Here is a 12493-nt window from a genome sequence, read left to right as displayed (position 1 = left end):
TACTCCATAGACCGTGGGAAGCAGAGGAGGACAAGAACTTCTAACCCAGCCCAACAGACAGGAATGTACAGAATATTCCTCGGGTGCCCCCCAGCGAGTGTGCAGGCTGTTCCTGCACTAGCCCTGCTACCCATTAGCTGCTTACCCTGATCAACATGGATACAACAGATGGCAGGTAGATGGTAGGTAGATAGATAGATATAGATGATAGATAGATAGATGTAGATGATAGATAGATGTAGATGATAGATAGATATAGATGATAGATGTAGATGATAGATAGATATAGATGATAGATGTAGATGATAGATAGATATAGATGATAGATGTAGATAATAGATAGATATAGATGATAGATGTAGATGATAGATGATAGATATAGATGATAGATAGATACAGATGATAGATGTAGATGATAGATAGATAGATATAGATGATAGATAGATAGATAGATAGATAGAAGATAGATCATAGGTGCAGTGGATCACAGAACAGCAAAAATCACAGTTTCTGCCTATCAAAGGCAGAAGGAATCAATTAACTCCCTACAATGCTGAACAGCCTAGACCTCTGTCCATTTATCACCCTTCTGCATCCAAATATTTCTGGGCGCAGGCATGACCCCCCCCAACTTGGCTTGTTGAGTAGATGGGCCCTTTGTGAAAGGAAAAATGCACACCTCCCTTCAGTCCAGCTGTGGCCTGGATTCCAGACCCCTTTCATCGCCTTGTCCAGGTGCTTTTGTGCAGTGCCCAACCTTCACAACCTTATGCTTGGGTCCTGGAGGCAGATAACTTATATTCTCGTTCCATCTGACAAGTAACCTCCATCAAATAGTTCCTCCCCTCTTTTCCTCAATTTCCTTATCGGGGTAAAAAGGGAGAGAGATTGAACCTAGAAATCCCTAAGATACTTTGCAGCTCCAACATGCTTTGAGTCTTCAAATATGTATTGAGCATGTGTAAGGCATTCTGCGAAGTTTGCCAGTGGAGACGGCTGACATCAATGAAGAAGCAGTGCCTTCTGTCCAGTCTGACTCTAAATTGCAGCAGTTCCTCAATCCTGATTTTTGAAAAAGAGGCTACATTGTCTCTATGGACCCAAATACAATCGCCCCCCTGAATCATCAGGGATATTCTTCCTGTTTTCCATAGTCGCCACTAGCAACCACTGAAACTCCCCGATGTAAGTTTCCAATCTGCAAAATGCTGCCTCTTGTGGTGGGGTTGATGGCAACCAAGTGAGGGCATTGGGTTGTCTCTGAAGCCTGTGTGGGCACATGCAGCCCCGGGCATCTCGTCTCCATGGCAAACCTTTTCAAGGGGGATCTTAGCCACTGAAATTTAGGCTCTGATTAGCTACCGGCTGCAGAACCCCACTCCCAATCTGGATCCCACATCATTAAGACTGTGTCACTTCTCGGGATGGCACTGAAGTCACCCTCTGGAGCCTTGTTTCTGTTCCATAAGGATGATGAAATTTTGTTCAACCAGCTGTGACAGGACCCTGGCTGGTAAGTTTTAGAAGGATGTGTCATACGTACGTGTACAATGGGGACCCATGAACTCTAACCTGGGAGATTTTCCCCTGTAACTTCAAGTTCTCAAATTAGACACCCAGATATTTTGGGGGGTTGTTTTCAGTGGGATCTTTTTTCTTTTTGTCTTGAGTGATTATTACAGAAATGTAGTCACTCTGATTCCTGGTCACTCGTTTGACTTTAAAAAAAAAAAAATCAGGGCTTCCCTGGTGGTGCAGTGGTTGAGAATCTGCCTGCCAATGCAGGGGACACGGGTTCGAGCCCTGGTCTGGGAGGATCCCACATGCCGTGAAGCAACTGGGCCCGTGAGCCACAACCACTGAGCCTGCGCGTCTGGAGCCTGTGCTCCGCAACAAGAGAGGCCGCGATAGTGAGAGGCCCGCGCACCTTGATGAAGAGGGGCCCCCGCTCGCCGCAACTAGAGAAAGCCCTCGCACAGAAACGAAGACCCAACACAGCCAAGAATAAATAAATAAATAAATAAGTTAAAAAAAAGAAAAAATCAGCCCAGACCCATCTCCTTTGGGCCCCTACTGTGTTCATCAGAATCAGCTGACCCCACAGAGCCCGAAGTTCATGGTGTCCCCGTTGCAGGCCCCTCCCTGGCTCGCAGAGCAGACCCTGTGCCACAGAAGAATGGGCATGAGGGTCGTGAGCGTGAGGGCAGGGAGCGAGTTACTGGGCCGTGGCGCCGCCCCGATGCCGCCACCCCCCGCCCCCGTGGCACCAAAGCCACGTGACCCACACGCCTATCTGGGCGACACAGAGCCGGCTGCACACCCCTCCTGAGGGCCTGACCCACCTCCAGCCTCTGATCCCCTCCTCTCCATTGTCTACTTCAGCTTCCTAGTTACAGGACGGAGCAGAGCCCTTGACTCCTCACTGAAATCCTCACCGAGTGGATGGATGGATGAATAAGCAATTTTCAAAAGAGGGTACTGGCTTCAGAGACAAAAGATCTTCAAACTAGTCCTAATTCTGAGAGCAAAACACCAGTAGCATTTGACTAGCAGCTGGCAGAGTGATTTCACATATGTTACCTCGATCATCTTCATGGGAACGTGTGTGGACGTGTGTGGTTGGTTTTATTGTTCCATTTGTCTGATGAGAGGAGCAGAGTTTGGGACGTCAAAAGGGGAGCCAAAACCTAGGCCTGTCATGCAGCCTGGTACACGTCACCAAGCTCCCTGAGACCCCTGTCCTGCATCTGCGAGCGGATAGAATCACGACCCGGTTACCCACCGCTGTCAGCAGTGTAAATGCTCCCACCGCACCCAATTCCGGCTCACCCGTGACGTCACCGGCAGCAGGGCTGGGAGAGAACCTCTCGCCGGGCGGTGTGAGTCGGGTCTGGCATGCCTGGGCGACCACCCCACCCAAAGCAGAACCCCCAGTTTTCTCCACTCCTCCATCCTGTCCTTCCAAAGCGCATCACTGTTTGTAATTCTATTGTGATGTTGTGTGTCCACTTGCTTTTGTGCCTGTCCCCTCCCTGAGACAGAAAGCATCACAAGAGCAAAGACCTGGTCTGTGCCGTCCTCTGCCAACTCCGCAGCACCTGGAGCAGGGCCCGGAGGGTGGCTGACGACTCCCCCCGTCCCCCGGAGTGGTGCACAAAACCCACTCCTCAGATTATTCACGGGCTGCTTCTGATCAGTTAGGAAAGCAGCCATTGCCAGGAGCCACTAGTACAGGTTCATTAAAAACAATTATATCTGATTAATCTCATGCCTTCTTTGGACAGGGCTATTAGTCAAGTTAATGAATGAAATAATCATAACAATAGCTAACATTTATTAGCTGCTAACTGCACATCGTACACTGTTGTGTTTTACGAAGGGCTGTGCTGAGAGACACTTAACCATTGGGCTCTCCAGGAAAGAAGCCCTGATTTGTAGCATCTGCTGATTTCTCCGTGTAAATACTCCCACTGTGGCCAATTTCAAGCCACAAAAATGCCCGCATCCGTTCCACAAATTCACTGAAAATTTAACTATGGGCCCCAGCGCGCCGTGATTTTACATACGGTAACTATGTACGGCTCACAATGACCCTCTGTGGTCCGTACCACTATTATTCCCATTTCACAGAGCCGGAAACGGAGGCACAGGAGGTTGGGTATCCAAGATCACAAACTGATCTGCCGGAGCTGAGTGTGAACCGGCCAGAGCTCTTAACCACCGTGCCAGCCTTCCACAGGGGTCTGACAAGGCACCCCCTCCACGGCCTCAGGGCGGGGAAGCTGACTAATGATTGTGTGGATTCACAGCTGCTCCCCGACTGTATTCAAGGGTGCTGATTCAGAGCTGAACCGGACCAGCCCATGGGAGCTGCCCCACTCCCCCAGGGCTCCTATCAGTGTGTAGACGACACCACGCAGAGAACAGTGACCCCCAAAGAGTAAGGCTCTGGGGGGTCCAAGTAGTTTGTAAGGAAGGACCAAGTAGTTTGTAAGGAAATCTAACAACGTGAGGTTTGATGTGAATGTAAAGTGTGATTCTCAGTTTGGACGCAAAGCGTCCACAGACCGGACACAGGTTAGGAGCTGCTGCTCGCAGCCACGTGAGGGTAAATTGCAGATCGTGGCTGATGCCAGCTCAGCGCCAGCGTGGCACGGTGTTCCCCACAGCTGCTAAGCAAGCCAGAGATGTTAGCAGGGCGGCATCTGGGCCCCTCCAGCCGCCTGGCTGGGTCCTTGGGCGGGGTGAGAGGGACACTGAAGCATGGCCAGAGGAGAAGGGGGCTGAAACCAAAGCAAAGTGTGAGGGAACTGGGGGTGTGTCTCCTGGATCTGTGGGAGAAGGGCTGCCAGGTGAAGGGGCGCCCCCCTTCATTCTCTGTGGTCCCCAAGCGACGACACAGAGCATCGGTCAGGCTGCAGGAAGGCAGGTTCCACCTCAGTGGAAGGAAGTGCTTCGAACGGTCACAGCCCCAGGCGGCTGGTAGTGGGGTCCCCATCCGGGGACTCACCCCAGGACTGGACGGCTGCAAGCATGGAGGGATGTCACAGGAACGGAGAACTCAAGCATCGTCTATAAGAGGCTTGGGGCGAGTGGCCAGGAATGAGCAAAGTGCAGAACTGTAGGTCCTTCCTACATAAAGGTCATTCCTTTATGTAGGAAGGACCTACAGTTAATGCCTGTGGTACGAGGCGCCTCACATGCATTCTATCTAATCCCCCAGGAACCCTGCAAGCTGGGCATGGAGGTGTCTCCTCCACGGGGAGCCACCTGGCGAAGGCCCTTCCTCCTACCGCCTCCCTGTGCATCGTGTTCTTCTCAGGCCTCTCCATCTATGGCACTGATGCCCCAGGGCAGAAGAAGAGAAAGGAGGCATCAACTATTCCCTTTACTTTTCTGAAGAGTAAATGGATTATAATGTTTTCTCTAGAACTAAAAAATTGTCTCAATCCCTGAGCTCCTCTGTCACCTTTCACAAATGAACCCGCATTCCTAAGCATCCCGGCAGCCCACTGGTCTCCTGGGCAGGGAAAGAGAGGAAATGGGAGCTGTCGGTGCTGAAGTGCAAGAGGATAGTCTGAGCACATGTGCGGGCCTCTCGGCGGCAGGAGCCACGTGAAGGCGGCACGTCTGCAGGTGGCTGCGTGGAGGTGTGCGTCGGCCTGGGAACAAACCCATCCCGGGAGCCGTACGGAGGTGGAGAGGGAGGGAGATTGATTGATTCTGGGTAGCAGGTATTTTATGTCCTGGGTTGTTATTTATGTCTCTACACCTACGCTCCCGAGACCCACACAATTGGCTGTTGCAGCGTTTCAAAAGCATTTCCATGGAAGCCAAGCTGTCCTCTTTCTAGTACACGTGCCAAGGCAGAGCGAGCTAGGGCCGAGGACAGGGCCCCGGGGGTCTTGCCAGCTCCACCCACCTGTTGCTCCCCCCGGGGAAGAAGAAATAGAGGTGGCTTTGCCTTGAAAAGGCCCCCAGGACGGTGTGAGGAGTAGGACAGGCACGGGGCACGGGGGTGGCTATTCGCCTGGGACAACACTTTGTCCCTCCTGGGCCGTCACCTCCTTAGCGCAGAATCAAGTGTGAGCCATCAAAATATAGAGCAGGGAATGATTCCCTCCGGGAGTCATGAGGCGGGCTGAGCAAACCAGATGCCACTGGCACACGACAGGCCAGGGGGTATCTGAGGTCCCTTGGAGGGACCCGGCTGGGGGGGGCCTGTGTGCCGAGGCAGCCTGACTCCACCCACCGGAGCCTGAGCCCAGAGACGAGGTGGTCATGCGGGGGGCTGGCCGGCATGGGGGTCGGAGCCCAGCACAGGGTGGCAGGTGCTTGGGCAGGAGGTGGTGACAGTGGGCGACTGTTTACACACGGGGACTGACCCAGTACGTAAACATATTAAGAAGGATGAGAGCCAGGGTTTCACTGTCAGAGGACAGAATCACATGGAAAAGGGGGAAAGATGAGAGGAAACCCCGAGGTGCTGAATTAGAAGCAGGGGTATCACATGAAGGCGTCCTGGCCAATGCGCATAGATGCGGAAACATGCATTACGTCAACGCGTGTCCACATACGTGACACCACAGACGTGAGCATATGTGAGCGCACACACAAATTTTTCCCACGGAGACAGTCTGGGAGCCTCAACACCCTAAAATCAAGGGGCACACCTAGCCCCATGTCCTCATTTCTAAAAGCCATTGTCCACTAAAAGGATTCAAGACTCCGCAGGGAAATGGCTGATTCTAGAACAGAGACGTGGAAAGTACGACATGAGCCTGGGACATTTGTGCCAGAAGATAAGAAAGCTCACGCAAAGTGAAGGGGGTACATGGGCAGGACATAGCGGCAGCTCGAAGGTGCTCCCAGGGACCAAGTCAGGGAGAATTTGAGCACCAGAGTTAAGTACTGACACTAACAGTTATAACCGATCGAATAAGAGAGGAAATTAACGGGGAGGAAGGAAATATTTCCACGGTTCAAAGTACCTCTCCCAGAAAACCTTACTAATCACTAATGAAGGGGGAGAAGGCTGGCGGACATAACCCAGGCCAGGGATCAAGGCAAACGCCGTCGCAACAGGACGCATGTACACTGCGAGGACGCCATCCAGCATGCCATGAGGATGCAGCATCACGTCCGAGGCATCCCTGCAGGACGGGTGACCTGAATCCAGCCGTGAGGCGGTGTCCCACGTCCCCAGACTGAGTGGCATCCCACAGAACACTGGCCTGTGGTTGTCAAGCATCAAGGCCACGATGGTTAAGGGGCGTCTGACGGTTCCGGCTTGAAGGAAACCAGGACAGGACAACAAAGTGCAGTGGGCGGGTCAGAACCAAGTCCTCTTGCCGAGAAGGCCATGCTATTGCATCGAAAGCCCGCCTCAGCTGCAGCCTGAGCACGAGACCTCGGCGGCGGTGGGAGCTGGCCTCCCGATTTGGGTGGTTGCGTGTGGCTACGTAGGAAGTGCCCTTGTCTGTAGGAAACACGCACTAACATGTTTAGGGATGACAGGGCATCGTGTCAACAGCCTGCTCCCAGACTCAGAGGAAAAAACAGCTGTATTTGCCCCTTTCCTGTAAACTGGGATATTCCGAAGGTTAGAAGAAAGAAGAGGAAAAGGAGGAAAGAGAAAAAGGAAGGGGAATAAAAAAATTACAAGAGTTGGAGGCAGGGGAGGGGAGGAGGGACCTCGAGCTGTGAGCCAGAGGGGCCTCTGAGGGTGCCGCCCCCTCCCCTCCCGGAGGTCAGGGATTCCTCCCGTTGGGGCGCCCGTCCCCACTCGCCTGTGGCTGCAGGGCCATCACCCTCTGCAGAGGACCGAGATGAGCCAGGGAGGCTGGCCCACCAGACCCCAAGAGCTGGAAGCGAGAGGGACAGATACAGGGTAAGGGAGCTGGACAGACCCCCGGGGGAAGGAATCACTGGGCAGTGAAACCAGGGCAGAGGCAGGGGAGGATCCAAATATTCTCTGGAGGCTCCTGAGGGCCCCCAGGGTCGAGACTCAGTAATTCTGAGAGGAATCTGATCCCACAGGTATTTGCACACACCCTCCCCTCCTAAGAGGTTTGAACTTTCACTTTCAGGATTGGCAGGCACTCCCGGTGCTTCCTTGTCAAACTAAACACCCTTTGGGAAAGAGCACAGGAACGGCAGCCGAGAGCAGAGGCTCTGCCCCACGTCTCCTAACCTCAGTCTCCACATCTCTCAAGTGGGCAGAAGCACCTGCCGTATTTCTCAGAGTTGGGGGAGGGAGGTCAGATGAAAACACGAGGACGCCAGGCTCCGTCTCCCTTGTAGAGAAAGAATTGGCCGGTTTCTTTCTCCATCTTTAGTAGGCAAGTCGAGAGGTACCCTCTCTGTCCCTTCTGCCCAGGTCAAGGACTTTCTCAACGAGTGTGCAGAGACATCTTGCTCCCCCGAACCAAGGGAGACTGGACGCCAAGCCGGAGGTCGGGGCGGGGGGATGTGAGCCACGTTTTCCCCTACCCAGGCTGGAAGGACGCCTGGACTCTGCCCACGGCCCCCTCCACGCTGCCCCTTCCCCGCTATCACTTGCCCACCACCGCCCCTCACTCCCTCATTCCCTCCTCCCCCAGCTTAGACTCCATGGTCCATTACTGAGATCAACCACTGGCTCCTCCCTCCCTCCCTCCCTCCACTGTGGCCCCAGCGGCGCCCAGATCCAGCTGGCCCTCCCCTCCACTCCGATCAGAGCCGCTGAACGTGGTCGGGAGCAACCACACACCAGGGAGGACGGGGCCCCTGCAGGTCTGTGTCCAGCCATCTCCAGCAGGCGCTGACCCTCCCCCGCACCAGCCCTCCCTCCCTCCCTCCCTCTGCAAGGCCATCCCATCACTTCTCATCTCCCTCCAAAACCCTCACACCCTCCCCTCCCCGTCTCCCGCGCCAACGACGGCCTCTTTCTTCCTTGAGAAAATGGAAGCAACAAATCCAGCAGCCCTCCAGCTTCCCTCCAGCAGCCCACCTCCATCGGACCCACACGCCCCACGTCCCCTCTGTTACTGTGGCTAAGCTGTCCCTTCTCCAAGAAGACCCACTCCTCCACTGTGCTCTGGATCCCACCCCCTCTTACCTTCTCAAAGTCCTTGCTTCTGAATTTACTTTTTCCCAAATCTGCAATTTTTTCTGTCTATCTACAGGACAGTGGGATCGTACACATGTTTTCATATCTCCTATCCTTAAAAACCAACTCCCTTCCTTGGCCTCATCTCTCCCTGTCACTACAGTTCCGTTTTCCTGTTTCCCCATCACAGCAAAAGGAGTTATTTATAGCCCTTCCTTCACAGTCTCTCCTTAACCAACCTTACCTGGACTTCCATCCCCACCCTCCATCCAGTCTGCGCCTGTTAAGAACCCCAGTATCCTCCATGGTCACAATCATTCGACGGTCACGTCTCTGTTCTTATCTTACTGGATCCCTTGGCATCCTCCTCCTTTACTCCTCTTTCCCAAAGGTCCATTGACCTCACTGACTGTATCTTCTCTGCCTCTCGCTGGCCTCTTCTCCTCTGCTTGACCTTCAAATGTTGAAATGCGCTGGAGCTCCATCTTTGGCCCATTTCTCTCCTGTAGCTCTACATTATCCTTGAGGGAACTTGTTCTGGGGCTTTAAATAACATCAATACGCTGAAGACCCCCAACCACAGAGCCTGACCCTCCCTGCAACTCCAGATTCACTCTACACGTCCACCTGCATCTCCCCAGGGATCGCAAACCTGACCCACGCCAAGGAGAACCCTTGATTTCTTCCTCCTCCTGTCACTCAACATTCCACCATCCACTCTTACTCAAGGCAAAAAGCCAGCCCTGCTCCTGTCTTGTTTCTCTTGCCCCAGGCAGTCCGTCAGCGGGTCCTCTGGCCTCTATTTCCCAGCATCGCCCAAGAGGTCACTTCTTCCCACCTCCACGGCTGCCACCCTGGCCACACCACAGGCCTAACCTCCCCCCAGGGCTATGAAATAGTCTCTACCTGCACTCTGATGCCTACAGCCTATCCCAACCCATTCACCATAGAGAATGCGCCTCCCTTGCTTACAATCCTTCAAAAAGTCTTCATCATCCTTAGGAAAAAAGTCCAACCCTGTTTTCCTAGTTTATAAACCCTGAGTGATCTGGCCCCGCTCAGCACAGGTCCTGGGGACTAAATCTCATCCCTCTGACTGATTGGAGATACAGAAATTCTTCTGATCGGGGACCCTCGCAGGGGTGAGTGAGTTCAAGATGGGTCCCAGAGGGAGGGGCCAGGGATGTCACGAACACGTGGGAAAGGAGTGAGGAGAAGAAAGGAAGGGAACGCACACATCTTTATACTCAGACTCCAGCTGCAAGAAGGTCCCGCTCCCAAGGGCAACCTACTTGCCAAGACAGCCCCATCAGCAGCAGGGCCTGTGGCGTGAGAGGACCGCAGTTCTCCAAAGGAAGAGCCTGGGGTCTGGGGGGGATGCCACGGGGTGGGTGTCAAGAGAGGTAGGGCTAGGGTTTGTGGAGAGGGAAGAGGTGGAGGAATGGCTGCCATTTTGCAAAACTCAACAGATGCCTACAGCTGGGGCCAGGCAGAGGGCTTGGAAATGAAGGATTTAGCCTCAGGCTGGGCTCACTGGAGGCTGAGCTGGGACAGACGTGCCCTTGGCTGACCTGGCAGGGATTGGGACCCTCAGAGCCCCGTGGGCACAATCCTGCTAACAGGGCCTCGGCTGGCCTCCAGGTTTCCAAGGCCAAGCGCTCTTATGTCAGTCTCTGCCACCCAGACAACAAAGTACAAGCCCCCTCACCCCCTTCCATCCACGGGAAAGCAGGCAGAGGTAAGTCTTACTGTTGTCCAAGTGGTTGGCCTTAATGATCTTCTCTGAGTAGTCAGAAATACTGGAGCATTCAATCTGGAAAGGACACAGAGCAAAGGAGCAAGAATCACCGTATGTCCAGGGCCAGTTTAACAGATGGAGGGGCAGAAGTCTGGAGGGGTGCGGTGACCTGCCCACAGCTGCACGGCTACTTCGTGGCAGATGAAAACCTAACCCGCAGCCCTCCCGACGCACGGGCCAGTGGCTCTTCCGCTGGTCCGCCTTTGCCCCTCGATGGAGGGCCCAGTCTCTGAGCTGGGAGATCTGGGAGGGGCTGGCAGGCCTCACTCTCCTGGCACAGTCACTGCCCTCCCAGGAGAGGAGGTGGGAGGCAGAGACCCCCAGAGTGGCTGTGAGCCTCCCTGAGGTCATCCGCCCACCCCCAGCCCTCCCTGGTTAAACGGCACGGTCCACAAGAAGGACCATCTGAAAATGGCAAGTCAGGGCCTCAGGGCACCTTAAGATCCTTCCCCACCCCATGGGCAGACGCCTGTTAACTCTCATTCCTTCCGCAGTCTCCACCTTTGAAAGAATTGGTTCTTTTGAAACTAGAAGCTTTTCCAGGCTCCCCAAATCTCCTAAGCAAAGGGCCAAGGTATTTGAGAGATTCGCTGACCATCCGCTGAGAGCAGGACCTTGTGGGAACAGCAGACCAAGCCAAAGCCTGGGGGTAGGAGGTCTGGGCCAGGCGGGGAGGCCAGGTTGCTGGCAACAGAGGGACAGCTGCCAAGACCTATGGCTGGAGCCCCACACCTGGAAGAGAAGGACGGGCAGCCCTGCCTTGCCCGGCTCAGCCCTGGGCTCCCGTCCGATCCCGGAGCTGAGCTGGGGCCTCAGAGACACCCTGGGAGGGAGGGTGGGGCGTTACAGGGGGTGCACGTCCTGCCCTGAGGCTCTGTGAGCGACTTGGAAGGGGAGTCGGTCCCTTGGCCAGAAGCCCCCATCCTGGAGGGGAGGCCCTGTGAAGGAAGGAAGGCTGGCCGGTGGGGAGGGGCAGTACCGTGAAGAGTGCAGGACTTGACCTTGGGCGTCCAGGCTGGCCCCGTACCCTCAACACGCACGTCAGGTGAGTACATCATAGCTTTCCCAGTCAAGGCTACAACAGAGGTGTCTTGAGACAGCTCAGGTGTCCCAGAGACCCCCTCCAGCCTAGGCCCCGGTACCTTCCGGGTCAGGCATGGAGGGGGTTGTCGTCCCTGCCAGGGGCTTAGGGACAGGCACTGATGGGGGACACAGGGACTTGGAGGGCTCTAGTCAACCGGGAGCCAGGGGGTCTCAGGGCAGGCTGCAGGATGACCGAGCTAATGAAGCCCCACTGAAAGCTCCCCGCCGCCTCTGCGTTGGGCTGTCCTGTGCACGTGCTGTGTGTTTGACTGACTGCAGTGTGCCTTGAATTTTGATCAAGATGAATTCCCATTTTCCAGCCCTAGACCCACTGCATTTTTCAAATGTCAGTCGGAAGCTCAGAGCTCTTGTTTTTCTGTTTCTTCCCAGCTCCGGACCCTCCCAGCTCCCCGTCCTCAGGCTGTGTGCAGCTGCATTGTGGGAGCCTTCCCAGAAGGTCCACCACCACCACCTCTAGCTGGAGAGGCGGCAGTAGCCAGAACAGCAGAATTAAATCTACCAACTTGCCTTTAAAGAACAGAGAAAGAAGACCGTCTTGTTATCACCTAGGGCCCCAACTATACTAATAAATACTGAGCATTTGACTTAACGCCAGGCGCCATTCTAAGCACTTGACTTACGTATTAAAATCACTCACTCCTCATAGGCACCCCGTGGGCAAGGTACTGTAATTATGCCCATTTTATAGATGGGCAAACCGAGGTACAGAAGAGAAGTGAATTGTGCAGATCACACTTCTCGGGAGTGGAAGAGTGGAGATTCCAACCAGAGCTCACAGGTGTAGCCACTCTGCCCCGCCACCACAGCCCACAGTAGGGCTAAGGACTCTAAGGTAATGATGACACCAAAATGGTTTCAGAAAAGTCAAAAGTCCTCCACAAATGTCAGCTATTCCAGGACAAGGCCAGGGGCAATGCCCAGGTGACAGGGAGCCAGGGAGCTTGCCCACCTCCTGAGAGCTATGTCTGACTTCCTCCTGGAGGGTGTGACCCCAGCAAGGA

General features: G+C 54.3%; 1 protein-coding gene across 1 annotated transcript in view; it reads right to left on the bottom strand.

The window, feature by feature from the left end:
- The window catches only part of PRMT8 (protein arginine methyltransferase 8), an 83861-nt gene that overhangs the window by 25061 nt on the left and 46307 nt on the right, over positions 1-12493 (bottom strand). Inside the window, exon 4 of the mRNA XM_059934410.1 lies at positions 10340-10403. Within this exon, the coding sequence (XP_059790393.1) occupies positions 10340-10403 (64 nt within the window). The remainder of the gene's footprint in view (positions 1-10339; positions 10404-12493) is intronic.

Source organism: Balaenoptera ricei, chromosome 10, assembly GCF_028023285.1.
Source record: "Balaenoptera ricei isolate mBalRic1 chromosome 10, mBalRic1.hap2, whole genome shotgun sequence".
NCBI classification, from domain to species: Eukaryota; Metazoa; Chordata; class Mammalia; order Artiodactyla; family Balaenopteridae; genus Balaenoptera; species Balaenoptera ricei.
Note: the sequence above shows the minus strand (reverse complement) of the source record. Positions and strands in the feature narration are given on the sequence as shown.